Here is a 25,397-nt window from a genome sequence, read left to right on the forward strand (position 1 = left end):
ATACGACGCTGTACATAGGCGCATGACTTACACGCTGACAAAAAGCACCCTTGGGAGCCCTCAAACCAACAAGCCCTCTTCCATGACATGTTCATTTTCAGAAAATCTGTATCTCATATCAAAAATAATTTTTTTTTTACCTCTGCAGATGTGAAAAGGATTAATCTTGGCAAGCCAGACAGCCCCTTTTCCTTAATATCAGGACAGTACTTGTATCTGGCTAAATTCATGGCATACATATTGGACACTGAACCACCTGTGAAAACAAAAATGGAAACATGGATAGCATGACGTCATTGTCCCCAGAGCACCAGCCACAGTGGGGGGCACGGATGGCTGTGGGCATGCCTGTCTAATGACAAATGACTGTCAAAGTCAAGGGAGCACCCCCATCCCATTCCTTTTACACACGTCCTCATCTCCAGCTCCAGAAGTTTTGGTCTAGTCTCTCATTCCGGAGTTTTTCTAAACTCAAAGCTTCCATCTATGGATGTAAGGCTGGTACCCACATCTCCACAATTAATAGCAATAATATTCTTTCTGTCTTTAATCAATAAAATGACAGCATGTGCTGCTCCCTGGTCCCCAAGAAAGACTGTAGGGGAAACAAAATACAATTCAGGAAACTTCTCAAGTAAAATGAATTGATAAGTTTGATAAACATATCATAGCCCTTCAAATTGCCACCAGTAGATCAATTCATTTGTGTTGGATATAAATCCAAAATTTTAGACATCTCTCTTGTTGGCAGGTATGTCATTTCTGTAGCTTTTATACAAAATATCATACTCTGGAGAAAGTCACAAACTTGATCCTCCCCAAGTAGCATGATTCATACCTAACTTCACATCATGTGGAAATCTGCAGGGAGTTGTTCCTCATATTAAGGCAGGAATAAAATTGCAGATGCATTAATGGAGGCAATAACTAATTGTACTTACCTGGGTTAAATATTCCATCCCCTTCTTTCCAGCCAATAAATTCAATCATTTTCTTCAGAACTGCTTCTTCCACCAATAGAAACACTGGAGACACCTCATACGTATAACTAGACAGATATAAAAAACACTTCACTTCTATGGTTAGAGTCAAACCATCCCTATGGAGTTCCAAGAAATGCACATAGTTTTATTAAACCAAGTGGCTGCTGAAGTGTGGGTAGAGTCTTTGGAAATGAATCCTTCAGAAATAAAGAAATACACAGAGACCGTGACAGCGCTGGTCATGGCTGGACAAATGCCGGGAGCTGGTACGCTAGGGACATTAGCTACTTCGAAGTCTTAATTTACAGAAAACTTTTGCTTCCATTGGGAGAGATCAAAGCAGTGCATCTGTAGCCTTTGTATTAGCCATGAGCAGTGGCCATCTTGCTCTTTGGATGCTGTTTTGGAGGTTGGTTAAGGAAAAACCATTGTCATGGCAACCAGGTTTATTAGGCTACTACCGTGAGCTACCCTAGCAGTCAGCCCTAGAGCCTGGGTTTCCTCCACCACACTCCCGTGTTGGTACAAACGGCAAGAGCACTATGGACATCTCTTACAGTGTGATTTGACTATAAAGTGCTACCTGGATCCCTGCTGTGAGGGTTTGTGGCTGAGGGTTGGAATGCTGTCAGCAGGGAGCATTGCTAAGTTAACCCCTTTAGGCACGTCCTGTGGTCATCCACACCTGATGACTGGTCCATCTGGAGGACCAACTAGGCCTGGCCACGAGCTCCCGGCTCCAGAACACCCTGCAGGGCCAGGGTAGCTCCAGAGATCCATTGGAGTCAGCTGGTGGGGTCTCAGAGCCTGCACGGTGGCTTGACTCCTAACTCTGCCCAGCTGTTTCCTTCCCCTCCAGCACCCACAGAGATCCTAAGGCTTTCCCTTAATAAACACCTGGCTCACTAAGCTCCATCTAGAGCAGCTGCCCAGGAAGTCCAGCCTGAGACAGTTACCAGGTCATTTTGTAACACTTCTTTCTTTCTCCAGAAAGCTGGAGGATGACTACTGTGTATCATCTCCTTCTCCAACAATTCTGTGACTAAATTGAATCTGAGTAAATGTGTACTCTAAATAAGTAAGCTAAAGTAAGCTAAACAGACACATTTAAATTTATAGTCACGGAATTTAATGCAGTTATGCTAACATCTAGAAGAAAAAAAAAAAACTTTGGTAAAGAAGGGAAAAAGAAGAACACCTACTGTGTATCACCTTCCTATGTGCCAAGCAGTCTACAGACATTACATCATTTTTCAACAATTTAGATTCTATTTTCAACCATGTTTAGGAAACTAACACATACTAAAAGTGTGCAAAATGGGGACATATGTAAAAAAAAAACATATTACGCATAAAAGGGAAATAATTATTTCCTTTTTAGTATTAAAAAAATACTATTAAATTTGTCTTTGGAAACTACTGCTACTGCTAAGTCACTTCAGTCGTGTCCGACTCTGCGACCCCGTAGACGGCAGCCCACCAGGCTCCCCCGTCCCTGGGATTCTCCAGGCAAGAACACTGGAGTGGGTTGCCACTTCCTTCTCCAATGCATGAAAGTGAAAACTGAAAGTGAAGTCGCTCAGTCCTGTCCGACTCTGAGCAACCCCATGGACTGCAGCCTACCGGGCTCCTCCGTCCATGGGATTTTCCAGGCAAGAGTACTGGAGTGGGGTGCCATCGCCTTCTCCGCTTTGGAAACTAGCTCAACTATAAACCCAGAGGTGGAGGAGGGGGTGATACAGAATGTGCTCATGGCTTAGTGAGGTTTTGAGGGGCCTGTTCAGCAATTTAATACTTCAAAAGCCTCTAAATATTTCAGTAAAAGAACCCAGATGAGGAGTTAGAAAAATCCCAGGACTTACAAGGAAAGGGTCATGGAATTGTGTAATTTTACTATCTTTCCTACCACTTATCTCTTCTACCCATTGTAACCTGGTATCTGGGATTGTCTTGAATATTCTACAAAAAATTATCTGACGGAATCACCCATGACACTCATGTTGTTAATCCAGGGGATATTTGTCAGTCTTTGTCTTAAACACTCAACAACACGGGACTCTGGACACACTCTCCTCCGTGGCCCCCAGACTTCCCTGGACTTTCTCCTCCTTCTCCCTCCATTGCAGGTGGGCCTGTGCCTCCCGACCAGGGAATGTCAGTTGCCCTCAAGGCCAGGCTGAGCCTTCTGCTCGCCTCCCTCCATGTTCTGTCCTGCAGGTGGTGCTTCTCCCACTCCTGGTTTAATTTTATTGAAAGTGTCTCCATCCTGCTCATTAAAATCACTTGTTGGACTATGTATCAGTGCCTGGGACACAGTGACAGAAATTCAGATTTACTTGGTCTCTGTTGGGATTTTTCTTTGTTGGGTGGGGGGGTGGTATTTTCCTTTAATATTTTTTTTAAAGCTCCCAGGTTGAGTCAAAGAGCAGAACGAGTTGGGAAGCCTGACTTAAGGAATCTCATCCATGACTAGTAACACCTAAATTTATAATTTCATAAAAATACCAGGATTCCAGGCCCATGTATATCTCAACTCTTCAAGAGCATAGCCTTAGATATTTTGAAATTACTGCAAACACAAATGCTCACAATTGAAAACTGAATTACTAAAAAGAAAGAAAGAAAGAAAACTGAATTACTGCTCTTGCTTTTTCCACCGTATACTTGAAAATTGTCATCTCAATGACTGACACGACCATCAGCCCAACTATTAAAGCCAGAAACCTAGGCACCATCTTATAAACTTCCCTCCTGTTCCCATTTCCAAGATCCAGTATATTATCCAGGCTTTTCTGTTTTATCTTCCAAACACATTTTTTACTATTTCTACCACTTCTCTCTAAATCCAAGCAACTATCATCTCTCACCTGACTAAGGCAATGCCATCCTAATGGGTCCTTTCCAATCCACTTTCTATATTTCCAGTGATCTTTTCAATAAGCAAATGTCACTTAGTGATTTGGAAATCTTCACAGGCTTTTCATTGCACTTAGAATGACTCATGAACCTGGCCCACTGGGTCCCCATGTCTGGCTCCAATCTCATCCCAACACCCCTCACAGTTTTCTCAGCTTCCCCACCCTGACCGTCAGTTCGTGGCATGTGTCAGGCTGTCTCCTGCCACAAGAGTTTTGTACGTGCTGTTCCCTCCTCTTTTCACCCAGCTAACTTCCACTCATTCTCCACCTCTTAGCTGTCACCTGCTTAGAGAAGACTTCCCTGAGTGCACAACTAGGAAAAATTGTCCCATATATATTTATAGCATCATGTACCTCTCCTTCATTTGAAAATATGACATTAATCTGTGCAGATCATTTGGATCAATTTGCATGCAGCATCTCTATATCTAGACTACTTGCTTCATGAAGGCAAAGCTAACATCTGCTTTTACACAAAGACTCTCTCCAGCACCTTAGCCCACATATGGCTTTTCATGCAGGAATAAATGAAAAGTTGCTTAATCAATTTTCTCATCTGTTAAGTGGAGAGAATTCCTGCCTTAACCATCTCACAGTACCACTATCAGATCAAACTGCCCTTTAAATCCTGCTAAGTGTCAGAAGACGCTTCCATTATTTATGATGACACTGTACAAATGAAACAATTAAAAAGAAGTTCATGAAATAAAACTTCATCTACTTAACAAAATCCCTAATCCATATTCAGTGTAAAATTCCAGTAAAATGTACTTACACACTTGGGTTTAATGCTTCTGTCATAAATCTGGCCACCAAAGAGTAATAATCAAGTCCAGCATATAACTGGTTGAAAAATCTTGGATGGTCTGTAAATTGAAGCAGAATATTAATCCACACAGCAATAAAAAAGAAAGAAAACTATTGATACAGCAGTAACATAAGTGAATCCTTCAGACAATGAAAGCAGCTGGATATAGAGGGCATACAGTACATGACTCCAGTTACATGATGCTCAATCTGGGGCAGAGCTGACTGATGCTGACAGAGGTGAGAATTCTGGGTACCTCTGGCAAGGAGACGTTGATTAGCACCAGGCTTAAGGAGCCTCTGGAGTCCCAGGAATGGTCTATACCTTGATATGAGTGATGGTCACTTACATGCAGATATGTACAAATTCACTGAGTTGAGCACCTAAGATTTGTCCACTTTAGTGAATGCACATTATATCTCAATTAAAAAAATTTTTTTAATCTAGTCATGTACAAGGGAACCAAATGTTGAAGAAGAAGCCTGTCTACTGAACGTTTCTAAGCAAAACTTGAGCACTTTTTTGAGACCTTTGGTTTACTTATTTCATTTTCCTTTAATAATTTTTATTTGTTTGTTTGTTTTTTGGCTGCAGTGGGTCTGTTGCTGCACGTAGGCTTTCTCTAGTTGCGGCCGGGGGGTGGTCCTCTCTAGTTGCGTGCACAGGCTTCCCTCTGCAGGGGCATCTCTTGTGAAACACAGGCTCAGGTGTACAGGCTCTGCAGGCTGTAACGCACGGGCTTAGTTGCTTCACAGCATGTGGGATCTTCCCAAACCAGGGATCGAACTCCTATCCCCTGCATTGGCAGGCAGATTCCTATCTGCTGTATCACCAGGGAAGTCCTACCTGTTTCCTTTTAAATACAACCCAGACCCAAACCAGAACCCTGAGAAAGGGATTATGTGAGCAATCTGTCCACATATCAAAAAGCCTGTGGCTACGTTTACCTTCTGAAATTATCCATGTCAATTTCCCTAATTTGAACACATTCCACTTACTGACAGGGTTCACTTCAGGCTCTTGGCAGTGAGTGGCCTTTTAATTTTTCAGATTGGACCGTTTTTTATAGTGCAGCTGGCATCCTGTCTATGGAGTAAGATGTGAGTCATCGCGCAGCTTACATAAACTTTCTGATTCAACGGGCTTCAAAGGCACTTGCCTTTAAGACTTGAAAAACTTTAGTTCCAACTTTCTATTTTTTCCCTCCTATAAAAGGTCTCATAAAGGTTCTTGGCTTTACACAGTGTGAATATTCACACCAGACTCCAGGCTAAGAGCTGGCTTGACATTCTCAATCATAAGAAGCCCAGCATGATGAAGAATAAAGAGGCAGGGGGCCTATTTAGAAATGTGGGTATTTGGGAACCATGTTAGTGACCTCTCACAGCAACTCAAAGCATTTGATGTTGTTGTTTTTTTTTTCTCTCTCTTTAAACTAGTTCAATGAAAAACAAGAGGCTCAAAAGAAAATGTCTTTTCGTATAAAACATGGCAAACTTCCTCTAATCTGGCAAAGGAAACCCGACATTGCTACAAGTAATTTTAATAAGTTTTTTTTTAGTTCCGTGTTAATTTATGATTGATTTCCATGGTAACATTATGGAAAATATCCAGTAAACTGAAAAATCTACTGCACTAAATGTCATTCTGTGCTTCTGACATGCACTATAATAATGAGATATGTATCTCTGCTTTTGAAATGCTAACTGGGTTTTTGATACATGCACCAGACTTTGCTAAGGGAATATAAACCAATTATTTTTAGCCAGGATTTTATTATGTTCTTTCCACTAAATTTAGTTCAGTGTCAGAACTCACAAAGCATAATGCCTGTATGGTCTTAAGTACTAGATTACCTTTACATCACACTGAGAAATACATATTCTGGAAAGTTTTTCCCCTACTTCTGAAACTTATTCACTGGGTATATAGTGTATTAGCAGTCAGTCAGAGTAGGACTTAAGCACAAAACAAATATCATGTTGATGCATTTACAAAAGATCACAGTGGTTAAGCATTATTGTATCTTCTGAAAGGTTTTTATCTCTTGATCCTGGTAGATGGGATAAAATAACTTGGTTCTTGCCAACTCTAAGAATACTCTTCAAATAAATCTATCCCTGTTTATAGGAAGGCAGTCTCTGGAACATGTTGAGGGGCGATATTCTGGGAGGTCACGATTTAAAATCCCCACCAATTCTATAATCAAACTACCATTTGTCAGGTGGCACCAACATAAGAAATGATAAGTAGCAGTCATAATTTCTGGTCTTGGTTATAAATGGAGGATGGGGATTGCCGAAGAGCAGACAGTATTTATATAAGACTGCTTAACACCATCAGTTTTTCTATCAACCTATCTTTGGCCCTGACAACACATCCGTACTAGGGATTCGAGGAACCACTGTCAAAACCTCAGAAGCACTATTTTTCATCCAGGTTTCTCATCCATAAAGAATTTGACAGCCAGCTTTACTATGAGGTCTGTGTTGCTAAGTTGCTTCTATCATGTCTGATTCTTTGCGACCCCATGGACTGTAACCCACCAGGCTCCTCTGTCCATGGGATTCTCCAGGCAAGAGTACTGGAGTGGGTTGCCATGCCCTCCTCCAGGGGGTCTTCCCAACCCAGGGACCGAGCCCACATCTCTTATGGCTCCTGCACTGCAGGTAGATTCTTTACTGCTGAGACACCGGGGAGGCCCCGACTATGGGATAAACACGTGCTAACGAAAATGGAAGAACTGTCTGCGGCACAGATGAAGCGGGGGGAGCTCTTACTGGTCTTGACGCTGTAGCGTATGACGTCCTGGCAGCGCTGCAGCAGGCGGTGGTGCGGCTCTCCCGCGTCCCTCAGCTCCAAGTCGAGAAGCCGCTTCAGCTCTTCAGGAGGCCGCCACTCACAGACCTGGGGATTTGGCAACAGCACGGTTACAGGGGCACTCACTGGAGCCAGGTGTGGAGAGGATGTAGGAAACGTGAACCCCACCCTCGTGAAGCTTCCAGACCAGTGGAAGAGAGAGAGATGCAAACGGGCAAGCACCGTTCCCTGGGGCCAGAGCTCTGACATCTGCTAAAGCAGATGCTGTTGCAACAAAGCAGGGGACTTTGTCTTCAATTTTGGAAGAAGTCTTGAAAGCACTGACATCCAAGTGGGACAAAATAAGACTGCGAAAGGTTGAAGGCAGAAGGAGAAGAGGGCGACAAAGGACGAGATGGTTGGATGGCATCACTAAGTGAATGGACGTGAACTTGGGCAGACTCCAGAAGCTAGTGAGGGACAGGGAGGCCTGGCGCCACAGCCCATGGGGTCACAAAGAGTCGGACATGATTTGCTGACTGAACAACAACTAAAGAACCAAGCAAAGATTATAAGGGATGGGGGTCATGCAAGGGGCCTTCTAGGAGGAAGAACAGAACAAGCAGGGGCTGAGATACAAGAGTACCCATGGCCCATCTGAAGAGAGAAGTCCGCTGGGTGTGGCTTGAACTCAGAGCTTGGGGGAGGTAGGGAAAAGTGGAGCTGGAATCCCGGAACAGCTCCCCCACTTGTCTCTGTCCCTGGCCCCCGGCCCCACACCATCTGCTGTCAGCCCCGCAGTCAGCATCTAGAATGCTCCTCTTCCATCTCAGCCGCAGGTAGCCCTCTGCTCAAATATGTCTGATGGCTCCTCATTTCCTTCAGAGTAAAAGCCCAAGTCCTTACAATGACCTGCACTGATCCTGTACATCTGTTTCCCCGGTGGCACGGACGCGCCCCCCACCCCACACCCTGGCTTCCTTTCCACTCCTTATACGTACCAGACGCATTCCCATGTTAGGGTCTTCACCCTCAGCCCGGAATGCAACCTCCACCCAAACCTCCTCATAGCTAACTTCCTCACTTCATTCAAAACTCTTCTCAGATGTCCCTCTGTCAAGTCAGCAATCCCCACTCTTTATTTAAAATCACAAGCTGTGTGTTACTCTACCTCCAGAAGTACCCGCCCCCCAGCTCTTTCTTCTCTTCCTTTTTCCAGGCCCCTGTGACCTCCCCATGTAATTCACTTGTGACACACAATCACCATGAAAGCAGAGGTGTCGGTCAGTTTTCTAACCAATGCCAAGGAACTAACAGAGCCTGCCATACAAGAGGTTATCAACAGCATGTTGAATGAATGAATGAAGAGATAAAACAAGGCTCAGATGGTGACGGGCTTCATGTCACATGTTACAGAGTTTGAATGTGGCTCTAAAAAAACACTGATATGCTTTGGACAAGGGAATTACATGTGATAATATTAGTTTTAGATAATGGCTTTGGTTGCAATATGGAGATTCCAAGTAAAATTGGAAATAAGGGGTTACTCTGATAAAGCAGGCAAGAGAAGGTAGTGGTCTGGATGAGGCTGGCTGCCTCAGGAATGAAGCATATCTGGAGATATTGAACATGCGCCATCAATAGAACCTGGAAAGCAATAACACAGGAAGGATGAGGGCAAGGAATAGCCAAAGGCCATCTTGAGCTTTCCAGCTGGCATGTGGTTTCATGGTGGGTGCGGTTGGGTGGGGTTGGATGGTGAGTTTGGGGCATATTTAGTCCAAGGCACCTACAGGACATCCAAAGGGGGTGTAACAGTTGGTCTGAAGCTCTTTCAAAAGATCAGAAACAGAGTTGCGCGGATCTATTATAGTGTGACCCAAGTGACACAGCTCAGAGGGAACCTGTAGTAACAGTAGAAAGTGTGGGTCTCACCTGGGCAGCGCCAGCACGTAAGCAAAGGGTGAAGGGAAAGAGCTCACTTGTGAGGTGAGGACACTCCAAAGAGGCAGGGAGCAACCCGGAAGAGTTTAGAGCTACTACACAAAGGAAGAGGGACGCTCGGGGGAGGAGACAGTCACCACTCAGGTCCTGTAGAGACGCCAAAGTAGACAGAGATTGGGAAGTACTCCTGGGATGGATCAACAAGGAGGTGTGCTTGGCAAGAGCATCTGACTGAGGGAGGTGGGAGTGGAGACCAGATTGCATGAAGCAAGGACGTAGGAGGTGAGGACGTGGAGGGAGGGGGCAGTGTTGAAGATCCTTAAAAAGTTTCCCTGTGGAGGGGAGGAGACAGACAGGGGACTCTCCAGAGGGTGGAGGCCAAGATCAGGGAGGCTGGAGAAAGCAGGGCGAAACACCAAATCATGCAAGAGGTATGAAATTAAACTCCGAGCTTAGAAGCATGAACCACGGCGGGCAGAAGTCAACCAAACGGGGTGTGACCGTGCAAAGGAAGGACTATGAATTCATGTGATGTCGATGAAAAAACTTCAAGGACAGCAACACCCCACAAACACAAATCAGTGGTTGCCAGGGGCCAGAGGTGAGGGGAGAGGCTGACAACGGAGGGGCACAGGGGAACATGGGGTGACGGAACTGTTCTGTGTTTTAATTCTGTTGCTGGTTACGCGATTTGTCAAAACTCAAAGAAGTGCACACCAAAGGCAGTACATTTGACTGAAAGTAAGTTACAGTTCAATTGAAAAAAAGTGGCTGAGGAAGAGTGTCTACAAAAGAGGGGAGCCAGAGGTAATCATGTCACTAAGTATGGCTGTGCTGTGAGTGTGCAAAGTCGCTTCAGTTGTGTCTGACTCTTTGCGACCCTATGGACTGTAGCCTGCCAGGCTTCTCTGTCCTTGGGATTCTCCAGGCAAGAATACTGGAGAGGGTAGCCATGCCCTCCTCCAAGGGCTCTTCCTGACTCAGGAACTGAACTCGAGTCTCTTATATCTCCTGCATTGGCAGGCAGGTTCTTTACCACTATCACCACGTGGGAAGCCCATCACTAAGTACGGGGACCCATCCTATCCTCAGGCCACCTTTGAAAGGGGACGCATTGAATCTCTGACCAAGTAGGCTAAGTCAGCAGCATAAAAACCTCACCTCCCTCTCCCAACTCCAACATCACAATCCAGCTTCACATGGATGCATGTCCCTGCATGACTGCTGCTGCTGCCAAGTCACTTCAGTCGTGTCCAACTCTGTGCAGCCCCACAGACTGCAGCCCACCAGGCTTCTCCATCCATGGGATTCTCCAGGCAAGTACACTGGAGTGGGTTGCCATTTCCTTCTCCACCCTGCATGACTACCATAATTCAATGGGCTTGGGGCCACTGAGTTGATAACTTAGGATTTTAAGCCCACCCTTCTCATCCTATCTCCCATCACTGCCCTGTATGAGCCCTTCTTTCCACGTGAAGGGGCCCCTTGGTGTAATAAATACCTTGCCCTATTATACCTCTCTCCGCCTCATTCACCTTCCACTTTCTGCAACACACCTGGGCCCAGTTCTCTCTACCCATCAAAATCTTACTCCAGGAACTTCCCTGGCAGCCCAATGGCTAAGACTCCATGCTCCCAACGTAGGGACTTGGGCTCAATCCCTGGTTGGCGAACTAGATCCCTCATGCTGCAGATAAGACCAGACGCAGCCAAATAAAAAAACAACAACAAACACCTATTTCATCCTCAGATTCTGCATCAAAGTCCAAGGTGTCCACTTCTTAGTGAGATCTACCCAAAATCTGCCCAAACCACACAGCATGTATCACCTTCTTCTTGGGACCCCCTGTTTTTTATTCCGATTCTGTTCAAAGCTGAGCCTTTATCTTACTTTGCTTTATATCCCCCAGGGCTGAATATAATGTTTTATCCTTAGCTAGACTCAGTTAATATTTAATGACCGAATAAAGGCCAATATAAAAAATTTCCAGGGGAGTAAAAGCAGGTCCAAACGTTCCCTGGGTACAGCTAAGACAGGAGAAAACTCAATTATAAGCACAAAATTAGGAAATACCTTCAGTGATTTGAAATATGAAAGGTGATCAGTGTGATAGCTATTAATTGTGAGATTCTGAGAGACACAGGGAGAAGCCATGAAAAGCACAGACTCTGCAACCAGCCTGGATTCTGGCACCAGCCCCAAGACCCTCTGGCATGTTCTTTGGGGCAACATCCTTGGCATCTGGTGCCACGCTTTGCCCCTCGTCTCTAAAATAGAGTTGATCAATAGTACCGGCATCTTAGGCGTCTTTACAGATTCAGTACACAAACACATGGGTTACATACACAAACATATACGGAGTAGTTCTTAGAATATCAATTGGCACAAAGTAATTACTATTAAGAACAGATGTCATTAGTGGTGATTCCATTGTCAATTTGCGTCTGAATTTGAAAGCTAGAACTGGTCACTGGTACCAGTCAGAAAAGTCAGACTTAGCAACCCAAGATTTCCAGTCTAAGCTCAGACAAACTGCTAGTAAAGTCCCTCAGATAAATTTAAAAACTTTTCACACTTTTTCTACCTTCTGCTTGATTTCACTAGTAACATAAGGAATATGCGCCAGACAATGGAAAGCAGGGTGTGTGCTGGAGACTAGAGAAATCAGATCATCGGTTGATTTATAATTTGTATCGTCATCTGGGGCAGAAGGGTTCATCCTGTGCTTCACAACCTTACCTGGTTAAACTCTGGGTCTTGGCCAGTCTCCCCACACTCACTGGCTGCTTTCCAGGAAAGCAGAAACTGGATGGGGGTCTGGAAGCTGAGGTGGGGTGGGAGAGTGGGTACCAGCTTTGGTATCGGGGCATCCCCTTGAAACAAAAGTACACAGGAAATGAAAGCATGATTCCTCTTCCCCTTATATCTAGCCATCCAGGGGTGGATAAAACCTAGCAGTCCCATCCTCATGGTTTCTCACAGGCTTTCACGTTTACCTTCTCATTGATGTCTGTAGCCTTCAAAATCACCTCTTCCATTATTAGTCTACAGGCATCTTCCACAAATTTTTCTCCTGCTTTTGCATCTGTTGTGGGGCCATTCAGTATGACTCCATCCACGAGAACCACGTTCTTCCTGCTCGGAACCATCTCTTGTGGATCGATATCTCCTGGAAGCACACAATCAAACCATGTTTTAGAGAGAATCTTACTCCAGCACAAAGCAAAGCATGGAGGAAATGGCTTGCGATCCCACCTTCAGAGGGCGTCCCTTCATTTGATACGTCTGAGGCACTGAAGCGAACAGCTTCTTAATGGCGCCCAATGATACGACAGAGTTAAAGAAAGCAAGCTCCATTTTCCATTCCTGCAGCATCTTTTGTTTAGCATCAGGGAGCATGCAGGAGTTCAAGCAATGTAAATTCAACCCATTTTATTCACTCGTACAAACATCTCTCAGACATGTGCAAAAATGATCTTTGTAAACACAAGCCCATGTCTGTTTCATGAGCACACACACTCCTTTGTAATTTAAGGATGACTGTATGTTTCCTTTCATAAGTCACTCCCAGAGAAGAAGAAGAAATGTCAATGTATCTCTTCTTTTGATTTTACATTTTAAGCCTGTGATTAAACGCCCCCTTGCTGTGTTTCTGAAAGCCCCCCGTTAAATATACTTGGCCATTTCCTACTGGGAGGAGGAGGAAAACAGAGCAGCGGGAAGGTTCCTGTAAGCTGTATCTCACACTTTGAAACTTCTCAAACTTGGAATTTAGGCAGGAGGATGGAACAGAACACTTTCAGGACTGGACAGCTGCGGGCCCGTGACTAAAGGTTAAAAGTCAACATGGAAATCTATATCTGAGACTAAAGGTTACTGCCTACCCAAAATAGCTCTCCTCCAAATTAATGCTGGCAACTTAATCCAGATATTCAACCAATATTCTGCCTCAAGCTCTGATTCAATCGTATGCTCTCTTTCTAATCAGTATCTCTTTCCTCCTTATTATATTCAATAACTTGCAAAAAGTTACACAAACAATTTTAAAATATTTTTCAGCACCTCGCCAAGCATAGCACCTCCCTTAAACACACTGATGGGTCTGTGTGTATTTCAGATATTTTTATACCTACCGAGGGTTCTAACAGCATTTACACTTATTATGCCCTTTAATTCTACGACTGGCAAACTCTAATGGTGTCCACAGGCAGATAAACGTTGCGGGAAGATTCTCCAATTCGAGAAGGATAGAATCTGTAGCAAACGATTGATCTTTTATCCTCAGACTGAGGGGTAAACCATTCAGAGCTCTCACAATGAATCTCAGCTTCATCCTTAGCTTTAACTTGTCTTCCACTTGGAAAGATGTATCTAACATGGTTTAGGGCCAAATGGTGAAGCCCTGGAATTGAGCTGTTGGATGGAAGTGCTTACCACTCAAGGCACTTTCCTCCCCGCCAAATTTTAGGTCCTAAAAATAAATTGGAAAAGAGGGCAATTATTCAGGGAACCCTGGTTATGTCAGCAGGCAGTGCTATTATTAAGCACACAGAAAAGGTCTGATTTTTTTCTAGCCTCATTAGTGGGATTTCAGGTTTCTATTGCCCAGGGAATAGCAGCCACTCTGTAAACCTCTAAGAGTCTCTCTCTTTCTCACCCTCTCTGTTTCTCTCACACATACACACAATGTCAAACACCCAGTTGCAACCAAAATAGCAGAGAAATTGAAATTAAAATTGTCTCTTGCTCCACAGCCATCAATTGTAGAAATCTATAATTTCTATATAGATTTTGAACAATTCTATAGGAGAAAAATCCTACTTAAAAAACTATAAAGGTTTGGGTATAGATTATGCATCTTTTCTTGATGTTTTAATTCTACAACAAGATGTGATCATGTGCCTCTCCTCCCTGACCCCGCCACATTGTCACACTGGCCCAGACTGGAAAAGACCCTCTGGAGACTGAACAGTCGGTCAAGCTGTGCTCTTCTGGAGAGGCACGTCAGGACTCTATCTGCTAGAGTTGACAGCAGTAAATACTTAAGCCTTCTATGAGAAGAATGCTCCAGGAAGAATACACCCAGAATCTGTCTGCTCTTCAGTGCCCCCTCCCTTATCACCATCAAACGCTTGGGCTCACTTTCCAATGAACCCTCCAGCTGCCACCCTGCCCCATGTACTGTGAGGACAATTCTCAGCAAGGCAGCTCCCATGTTTCTTCAAAAAGCTAAGTCAGATCACATCATGACTCCTGTTCAAACCATTCAATGACCCTTTATCAAATTAAAAGTCAAAGTCCTGAAAATGACGTCTAAGGCTTTAAATGAGCTCCTTCCCCCATTATCTCTTGGCCATCAAACCACTTCTCTAATTCCTGCCCTCCAGCCTCACCACATCCCACTCACTGTGGCTGGCTCACTCTTCCTTGACTCTTTCCTTCAACACCAGTTTCTCAGCGAGGTGTCCGCACTGACCTCATTTCACACTGCACCCACTCCTCTCTCCCACGTTTTTCTCTGCTTTATTTGAATCCAGAGTGGTAACCACCCTGTGACATATTATATGTATAATATTTATTTACTTACTTGTTTAAATACTGTCTTTGCAACAGAGATTAAGCTCTACGGGAATGATCCAATTCCTGTCAGCTGACGTCTGTTTCAGGGCACCCGAAAGTGCCTGTCAGATTGGAAGAGTTCCATAAACATTTTTTGGTTACTAGATACAAGAAGTCCGGGACCCTGGCTCCTTCAACCAGCCAGCGACCATGTCCCCTCCTCTGAGATGCCACTGCAGGTTGCCAGCTCTAACCAAGCAGGAGACGCCTTTGGTAGGAATAGGGCAGACACAGAACTCAATTCATGGACTAGAAAGGACCAGAAGTGGGAAAGAGGAACCCGGGGAACAGGGTCGATGAGGCAAAACTGAGTTTGCAGTCTGGGTCGTCAAGGGGAACCACGGGTGAGAGGCTCCCACTCTCCTCGCCATGTGTTCTTTTCACCAAGGCCACTTTCTTTCTCTTCTCCCTCCTTCTTTGCTTTGTAGGCTTCTGATGTCTGAAGGTCAGTCCATCACAAGTCTCACTCCAGGAACCACACTGCCAAATGTGGAAACCAGTCAATCCCCAAACGTTCTGACTTCTTTATTTCCACCGATTCCTCAACTCCATACTTTCCAAACTCCTGTCTATATAATTAGCTCAACTTCTGGTTTGTTTGAAAAGATGCACCCTTCTTCCTTGCTGAACAAATCATAAAGTGAAAGTGTTAGTCACTCAGTCGTGTCCAGCTCTTTACGACCCCATGGACTGTAGCCGACCAGGCTCCTCTGTCCACGGAGTTCTCCTGGCAAGAATACTGGAATGGGTAGCCATTCCTTTCTCCAGGGGATCTTCCCAACCCACGTGTCAAACTTGGGTCTCCTGCATTGCAGGCAGATTCTGTACCATCTGAGCCACCAGGGAAGCCCAAATGATAAATTCAGCTTCAAATACTATTTCAGAGTTTCATAGGATTAAATGAATTAATGCAGATGAAGACCTAAGACCTAAAGCAAAGCCTGGCAAACAGTGGGCTCTCAGTAAACATTAGAAATATTAGCTAACTCAGGAAGTGTTAGGTAACAGCAGTAGGCAATTAAAACTATTTATTAAATAAATAAATAAACAGGAGTAATTACATGTGACAGTAAGCTATGACAAGGGAAAGGGAGATCTCAGAGTGATCAGATGCCAGGGTTCAGTTCAGTTCAGTTCAGTCGCTCAGTCGTGTCTGACTCTTTGCAACCCCACGAATCGCAGCACGCCAGGCCTCCCTGTCCATCACCAACTCCTGGAGCTCACTCAAACTCACGTCCATTGAGTCAGTGATGCCATCCAGCCATCTCATCCTCTGTCGTCCCCTTCTCCTCCTGCCCCCAATCCCTCCCAGCATCAGAGTCTTTTCCAATGAGTCAACTCTTCGCATCAGATGGCCAAAGTATTGGAGTTTCAGCTTTAGCATCATTCCTTCCAAAGAACACCCAGGGTTGATCTCCTTCAGAATGGACTGGTTGGATCTCCTTGCAGTCCAAGGGACGCCAGGGTAGTGAACTCTAAAGCAGCTGGTGAGTTATCTCCTGGAACAGTCAGAGGAAGGAGCCTCAGTGGGAGGGGGTTGCCCTGTGAAGAGAGCTGAACTTCCAGCCACGGTCAAGCAGCTGTGTGGCAGCTGTCCAGACTTCCTGTCTTGTCACTTTCCACTTTGCAGGAAAGTGGCTATTTGTGTAGAGGTTTTATTTCTTGTACCAGAGTAGAAACAACGACAGAAGGGATCCATGTCTCAATTTTCTGGACATCCCAGGAAAAACAGTTCAGTTGTTGGTGTTCACAAGCACTCAACAACTCCCTGAGCTGTTGGCTGGCTACATCATTATCTTAGAGGTCATCTTATTTAACCCTTTCACACAGCCCCCAAACCCCTTCCCAACCCTGTGGCTGAGACAACAGGAGAGCTGAGTTTGAGCCTCTCAGGTTCTCTGATCCTGGAATGACACATTCTCTCTGTGCTTCACTTTCCCTCATCAATAAAATAGGAGACAATCCAGGAAAAGTGTTGGGCCGGCTGCACTCTCACCTGCTGCTACTGCTGCTAAGTCGCTTGAGTCATGTCCGACTCTGTGCGACCCCATAGACAGCAGCCCACCAGGCTCCCCCGTCCCTGGGATTCTCCAGGCAAGAACACTGGAATGGGTTGCCATTTCCTTCTCCAACATATGAAAGTGAAAAGTGAAAGTGAAGTCGTTCAGTTGTGTCTGACTCTTAGCAACCCCATGGACTGTGGCCCACCAGGCTCCTCCATCCATGGATTCTCCAGGCAAGACGACTGGAGTAGGGTGCTGTCGCCTTCAGTTATACAAATACTTATACTAACATGCAGGTGGGTTTAGGGACCACAGTTGTTGACCTCTCAGATGCTTCCAGAATCTGACATCTTTGGCTGCCTGGCTTCTCTCTTATCATTTAATGATTATGTATCCATTTCAACAAACATGGATTACTCACCTCCCATGTGCCACACAGCAGGCTGGAGGCTAAAGACAGGAACTGGATTATCTCCTTGCGGAACTCAAAGTCTCTTTGGGGAGTTAGGTGCTGAAAATTTACAACAGTACAAGACATGTGCGACAGACTCTGCTCTCAAAATTTTACAGAGTTGAAAAATTTCATCGCCACAAAATTTTTAGCTGGTTATTCAGTTCTATAGTTGAGGAAGTGGAGACACAGAGAGTTTAACTGGCTTGTCCAGGGTCACAGAGCTGGTTAAGCAGTAAAACTGGGGTGAAGAATACACTGAAGCTTTATGAAGGAGCAACAGGGTACTGTGCTATGGACATCTGCAGTTTGTAAGGCAGTGCTACGGAGTCAATAATGACAGAAAGACGAATTAGACTCAGTTTCTGTCCTCTGTAACTGAGAGTCTCAGAGTTTGAATAATGCAATAGGAGATAATGAGTGTCACATGTCCTGAGAAGGACACCAATAACAAGTTGAATGCAAACACTGTAGACATTAGGGTTATGGCTTAGGGTTACAGGAGAAGCTGAGGGTCAGAGAAGTCTTCTGAATTCGAAGACTTGTCTTCTCTCTAAAAATCTACAGGAATTAATAATAATAATTTTAAAACCTCTTCATTTCTTAAAGTAGCAACTCCATGACAAACAGCTGAAGGGGCCACAGAGCTTCCCCTACGGTGACTCTGAATCTGCACTTGCGTCATTTCTCCAGGCTTCTGCAGGAGAGGAGTGGACAAAGCAAGTCTGATTTCTCTCCCGTGGGGCTCTAATCCAAACATGTGAAGACCTTGTGCTAGCTTCGGCAGCACATATCCCAAACATGTGAAGACTTTCATCGATTCTCATCTAAGTCTCTTATTTTGCCAAGTAAAACTGCTCCAGCTTCTTCCATGGATCTGATCATCCATGGGTGCTCATCTGAATGAGTTTATTTCTAATAAAAGGAGGCATAACCCAGGTGTGGTCTCATCAGCTCCAAATACAGTGAAGGCATTCCCCATTCTCTGGTCAGCATAATCCCATTAGTAAGGCTTCCATTATCATCTGAGGTGATGCCCAGGCTTAAGCTTTGAAACCAGGGAGATGCTGGCCCCAATTCTAACTGTGCCGCTGTGATGTTGCCCATGCTGCTTAACATCTATGTGACCCAGCCTTCTTATGTGGCCAGTGGAGAAAACACTGGGTCGTTGGAAAGGTGGAAGACAGCCTTGCAAGCTACAGAACCAAGTGGCAGGAATAGAGTACAGGACGCAGTGAGTAAGGACCATTACTGAGGTGGTGTTAGTGAACTCTTTTCCAGTACCAACATTGCATGCTGGTTCCGGTAAAGGTCAGATCTTAGCCAGAAAATCAACCCGAAAGAACCAAGCTCGCCATTTGAGAGTCTTTAATTGTTAAGAGAAAATTAGCTCTAGGAAAATAAGTGCTTGCTTCCAAGGAACAGAAAGAGGAACAATGAGTCAAAGTGAATCCAGGCATCTGGTGGGGAGGCCAAGGAACACTTCGGAAAAGCTGTGCCAGAGACACTGGGGCCCTAGTGAGAGCTGAGGGTCAGGACCTAGAGAGCCTAGTGGGACAGTCCAAGACAGGCATGAGAAAAAAACTGGGGAAAGAGGTAACATTAATTAATAAATTAATAAGGGCCTGCTGGGTACCGAGTACCCAGCCTGGTGCCTGGGAATACAGAAAGTAAAAAACGCAGTCTCTGCTCTCAAGTTGTTAAAGTCTTGAAAGACAATATCCAGGGGGACAGGGAGAAAAAAAAAACCAGAGCTGAAAAGAAGTTGAAGAGACAGTGCTCTGTATTGGAGTCTTCTAAATCAGGTGTTTCTTGAAAAAATGGACACCTAATTTAGTCGATGTACCTGGCACTGTCAGATTTACCCACTGTTTGCATCCCTTTAGAGTTTCATATCCATTTTAAGCCATTTGTACTGTCTTAGATACAGCATGTGGAGAAGGCAATGGCACCCCACTCCAGTACTCTTGCCTGGAGAATCCCATGGACGGAGGAGCCTGGTGGGCTGCAGTCCATGGGGTCACTAAGAGTCGGACACGACTGAGCGACTTCACTTTCACGTTTCACTTTCATGCACTGGAGAAGGAAATGGCAACCTACTCCAGTGTTCTTGCCTGGAGAATCCCAGGGATGGGGGAGCCTGGTGGGCTGCCGTCTATGGGGTCGCACAGAGTCGGACGCGACTGACATGACTTAGCAGCAGCAGCAGCAGCAGATACAGCATGCCAAATGAGAGGGTAGCTATGGGCAGCCTACAAGGAAGATGACTCTAGGAAATAAATCAATATTAAGAAATAACAATAATACAAGGCAGTGGCCGCAGAAGCTCCAAAGGTGTGGATAGTAGCAACAAGTTCAGGGACTAAATGTCTGAATCTAGCTCTGTAACTGGTTTAATCAGAGACCTGACTTAGACACCAAATGATGTCCACAGCACAGCCCTAAAATATGAAATCACAGGAGCAAGCGGTAAAACTACGCTCACAACTTTGGTCTGCTAGAGATGGTCTTTGTTGTTTGTGGCTTAGTCAAGAAGTCTGTCTGACTCTTTTGCAGCCCAATGGACTATAGCCTGCCAGGCTCCTCTGTCCATGGGATTTTCCAGGCAAGAATATTGGAGTAAGTTGCCATTTTCTTCCCTAGGGGATCTTCCTGACCCAGGGATCTAATTCATGTCTCATGCATGGGTAGGCAGATTCTTTACCACTGAGCCACCTGGGAAGCCCTAGAGATGGCACCCAAAGGCAAAAAAAAAAAAGACAATGCAAATCACTCCTTTGGTCTTATTTTGGAAGTTAAACTCACTTTAGTTGAAATTCACTGTGAGTTAATGCTTCTTTCACTTATACTTCCCCAAATATTTACTCCCACTCCAGTGTTCTTGCCTGGAGAATCCCAGGGACGGGGGAGCCTGCTGGGCTGCTGTCTATAGGGTCTCACAGAGTCGGACACGACTGAAGCAACTTAGCAGCAGCAGCAGCAGCAAATATTTATTGAATACTAGGTATGTGCAAGACCCCGGGGCAGGCACTGTGCGAGACTCAGAGACGAGTCAGACATAGAGACAGTAACCACAGTGTCCAACAAGGAAACACAGACACATTTGTGAATACCTAGGATCCCATCTAGAAGGTATAAAGTATAAAGTATGATGCTTGAGGTCGGATAAAGCACACTGAAATTCCAGAGAAGGGCTTCTGATTGTGAGAAGCAGAAAGTCCTTTTAGGTTAGATGGTATTTAGAATGGTCCTTCATTCAAGCATTCAGCAAATATTTATTTAGGGCCTGTTATGTTCAGGACGGGAGAAGGCAATGGCACCCCACTCCAGTACTGTTGCCCGGAAAATCCCATGGATGGAGGAGCCTAGTAGGCTGCAGTCCATGGGGTTGCTAAGAGTCCGACACGACTGAGAGACTTCACTTTCACTTTCCACTTTCATGCATTGGAGAAGGAAATGGCAACCCACTCCAGTGTTCTTGCCTGGAGAATCCCATGGATGGAGAAGCCTGGTAGGCTGCAGTCCATGGGGTCGCACAGAGTCGGACACGACTGAAGTCACTTAGTAGTAGTAGTAGTATGTTCAGGACAATGTGTGAGGCACTGGAAGCTGAGCAATGCAAAAGAAGACACAAATTTACTTGGGGTGGATGGGAGAGATAGTTAATAAAAAAACAATCAAACAATTTAAATAATTGCAGACCCTAACAAATGCTTTAAAGGAAGTTATCTGAACGGCTTGATAGAATGAAGACAATGAGGAATTTCATATCTGATCAGGGGAAAGTATTTCCTATGAAGAAACATTTGAATTAAGATGCAAATGAGGAGAAAGTTCCAGATGTAAAAAGACATGAAAAGAGAGTAGTTTAGAAAGACCAACAGATGTAAATGATCTATAAATTGTTCTCTCAAAGGAAGAGAAAGAGATGGGTGGGGCCCAATTGTGAGGACAAGGGAAGGAAGCATAGAGCAAGCTTGGGAAAGAAGTTCGGGAGCAGACCAGGCAAGGCGTTTCATTCCAAAGGCACAGAAAGCCACTCGAAGGTTTTAATCTGAAGAGCAGCATGGTCTGGTTTGCATCTCCCACAGACATCTCTGCACCCTGTAGAGGGGGCCTGTCTAAGGGCAGATGTGGGAATAGGGAGGCTGCTTAGGAGGCTACTGTGGAAGTCCAGGCAGTAGAGGCACTAGCCTCTTGATCTGGGAGGAGATGCAGAAAGAAGATGCAGTGAAGAGCTGCAATCTGGGAGGCTTTGGCAGTAAAGCCAAGAGGGCTGGCTGATGAAGTGGATTCAGGGGATCACAACAACAGAAGAATCTTTGAAGACACCTGAGCCACCAGGGAAATGGGGACCTGAGCCACCAGGGAAATGGTAGGGCCCTAGGCAGATGTGGGGACCACCAGAAAAGGGCGAGCTGGGTCAACGTGTGGTAAAGTAGGAATGGAATATCAAGACTTTAGACTGATTAGTTGAAGTTGGTTATGATGGGGTAGAAACAAAGGTCATGGAAAAGACATTCAGGACCAAAAAACAACCTGAACTAGGTAGAAAAAGGTGTGTGTGTGTGTGTGTCCAGGAAACCTCAAGAACTTCTCTTCATCCCAGGGGCAGGGTCTGTAAAAGGGAGCAGTGACTGACTGCTGAGAGGTGGCAAGGATGTCACTGAGGACTGAGGAATGTGGATGGCACCTGATGGGCAACGGGAGCCGCTAAGAATTTCTGGGAATAAGAAAAGTGCCTTAGAAAGATGAAGTAGGTACCAGTGACGGGTTCAGATGGCAAATCAAGAGCTCAAGTTGGGGAGATATGATGGCAATAATCCAGGCCAGGGAGAGGGAGAACATGAATTACATGACAGACAGGGTGGGAAAGTGAAGAGTTAGTCATTCACTTGTGTCTGACTCTTTGTGACCCCATGGACTGTAGCCCGCCAGGCTCCTCTGTCCATGGAATTCTCCAGATAAGAACACTGGAGTGGGTAGCCATTCCCTTCTCCAGGGGATCTTTCCAACACAGGGATCGAATCCAGGTCTCCCATACTGTGGGCCGATTCTTTACCACCTGAGCCACAAGAGAAGACAGGATGGGGCTTATACTTAATCTGATCTCTCCCCTATAATACCGTTAACTGCAAACTTGAAGCCAGGAACCCCATGTTTTTCTAAGAAGCCTTATAATTGTACTTGGATAGTATAGCTTTCCTACACTCCAGGAAGTCTACGCTCTGAAATGATCTTTGGCTGAAAGGTGATAGAGTAAGATACGTAAAAGTCATGTTGTGCATCCATACATCAGCTCCTCTCTTGCAAAGCATGCAGGAACACAGAACATTTCAGGGTGGTGACACGCTCCCATCACCCCAAGTTTTATTTTGTGAGATCCTCTTGTGTTAGCACCTGGGCTGCCAGTCAGGTGATTCAGAGTCTGTGGAAACACCGAGCCATGACCTTTAACATAACAGCTAGGTCCATTAACACTATCCATCCTCCGAGACGGCAAGCTTCTTAGAAGGGAGTCTCTGAAACAGCCTCTCCAATATAGCTGTCACTGGAGAAGGCAATGGCACCCCACTCCAGTCCTCTTGCCTGGAAAATCCCATGGATGGAGGAGCCTGGTGGGCTGCAGTCCATGCGGTCATGAAGAGTCGGACACGACTGAGCGACTTCACTTTCACTTTTCACTTTCATGCATTGGAGAAGGAAATGGCAACCCACTCCAGTGTTCTTGCCTGGAGAATCCCAGGGACGGGGGTGCCTGGTGGGCTGCTGTCTATGGGGTCGCAAAGAGTCGGACACGACTCAAGCGACTTAGCAGCAGCAGCAGCCGTACCAATGGCCGATACATGCATGGTTCGCCATAAACTCTATGTATTTATTTTTAATTTCAAAATGTTTTCTTTTCACAGGGCACCAGGCCAGAAACTGGGTGACCTTCTGATATTTTCAGGAGAGTAGGATTTCCTGAGACGTCTACTCTCGTGACTTGAGTAAAAGTTACTTGACAAGATCTACATGCTGGTATGGACGTGTCATCTAGTCAGGCTGACAGGCAGCTCTCAAGACCACCTCACCCACCATTCCCCTCTCTACCTTATGAATTTCTCTGATGGATACAACTTCAGTTTGCAAGGACTTGGATGAAGCTAGGCTCTATGAGAACTCTAGATCGGCATGTGCAAACAGTAAATTTCAGCCCTGGCTGCAGAACTTGGCTACAGATGACGTGCTTTTGTCTGACTCAACAGTAACGTGTTCCCCGGGAACCGCTCTCACTGTGTCTGCCCTCTCGTTCATTAGCCCTCCCCTCAAGAGTCACCATTCCTGCTGGCATTTCCCCTCTGCCATCTTCTTGGCTCTGTACCCTCTTTGACTCTTCACCTAACTTCTTGCCTACAATATCTCTGAAACATTAGATTTGACTTGTAGCCTTATTAGTGACCCTCCTGTTTTCTGAGAGTTAAGGCTGAGTAGGGAGAATGTTCCTTTTGAGTTTGCTTGTTAGCTTGGGCAATTTTTGGCCTGGCCAGCATCCCAGCTGGAATCTCTCTTCCCCCCAGGATGCAGTCTTGGCAGTACCGTCAGTTAGGTTTACCCCTTTCGTGGGTATTTCCAAGTCCCCAATATTCCAGGTCTTCAGAGTTGCCTTGGCCCCTGTTTCTTCCAAGGTCTCATTATTCAGCTTTCTCACCAATTCTGTGAGTTCTCCCAAATCCTTCTAGTAAACTCCCCCTTCTAGTGAGCAAGAGTCATTCTGTGTTCGGCAGAACCAGAGAACCATAACTAATGTTCAGAATAACTTGGCTTCTGTAGACATTTCTAATCAAGGAAAGTTAAAGCCAACTAGACATAGCTTAGTAAGTATATTCTCCGGACCTTCAAAGCTTCTTATCTATTTTTAGTGCTCTCCAAAACTTAGAGGTCACCCAGCTACCATCAGAAAACAAATATTATATTTCTTCTACTTTATGAAATGTTCCACTCACGTACAAGTCAGGATGTTTGTGGCCAGTGGGTAGATCACTGTCTTAGTAAAAAGCAACTAGAAGAGCATGGCCAAAAATAAATACCATGCCAGCCACCTGTGTGACTTTATCTTTTCTAGCAGCTTTTCCAGTAGTAGTATGCAGAAAGGGAACAAAAATATAATAGCATTTAGAAAACAATAACAGTAGTTAACATTAAGTACTTGCAAGGGATCAGGTACTGAGCTAGGTATCTTGTATATGTCACTTCATCTAATTCTCATAAGAATTATTTTTATTAACGCAATTTTACAGACAGGACGGAAGCCAGAGAGACAAAGAGAACTGTAAATGTCAGAGACAGAATTCAATGCCAGGTGACCTGAGTTCAGACCTCACATTCGTAAGGACTATATTCTATCTTTTCCCCCAAGAAAAGATAAATAAGAAGACATTATTTCTCATGTAACCACTTTAAAACTATTTGGACACATATTTTGTACTCTGAGAGCAACAAGCAATTATTTTGGAACTGTGTATAAACTGCATGTGCTGCAATGTAATATATAGTTTTAAAACCAATTTACTCAAGTGTTGACTGTGGGATTTTAAATGATTCCATTTAACCAGCAATTTAAATGAAAATTTAAATAAATGCTATAAGTGGGTGCTTCATTTGCATGATCCGTTGATTAACTCTGACGTGATGCTCATCTGTGCCAGGGTTCTACCTCCTTGCCTAGGCCTTTGGAAGGTCATCTTCTAGGTCAGAAGTGGGCAACTGCTCTCAGCTCAGTATCTCAACATGCATGCTAATTCACTTGTGGCCACCCTCAAGTGCAGAGATCTTCACTGACCAAAATCTCTTTATGAAGTTTATTACAATGGAATGGGAAAGGATATGCT

General features: G+C 44.9%; 1 protein-coding gene across 8 annotated transcripts in view; it reads right to left on the minus strand.

Moving 5' to 3' along the window:
- Window positions 1-25,397, minus strand: part of GADL1 (glutamate decarboxylase like 1) — a 650,110-nt gene that overhangs the window by 141,628 nt on the left and 483,085 nt on the right. For 5 of the 8 annotated variants that reach the window (XM_044934156.2, XM_044934155.2, XM_044934158.2 and 2 more), the window contains 5 exons: window positions 12,450-12,622; window positions 7,490-7,616; window positions 4,677-4,767; window positions 942-1,048; window positions 141-256 (listed from right to left, as the gene is read on the minus strand). In XM_044934156.2, coding sequence (XP_044790091.2) covers window positions 141-256; window positions 942-1,048; window positions 4,677-4,767; window positions 7,490-7,616; window positions 12,450-12,622 — 614 coding nt within the window. The other 3 variants (XM_044934157.2, XM_006079821.4, XM_044934159.2) reach the window with 3 other exon arrangements.

Source organism: Bubalus bubalis, chromosome 21, assembly GCF_019923935.1.
Source record: "Bubalus bubalis isolate 160015118507 breed Murrah chromosome 21, NDDB_SH_1, whole genome shotgun sequence".
Classification (NCBI taxonomy): domain Eukaryota; kingdom Metazoa; phylum Chordata; class Mammalia; order Artiodactyla; family Bovidae; genus Bubalus; species Bubalus bubalis.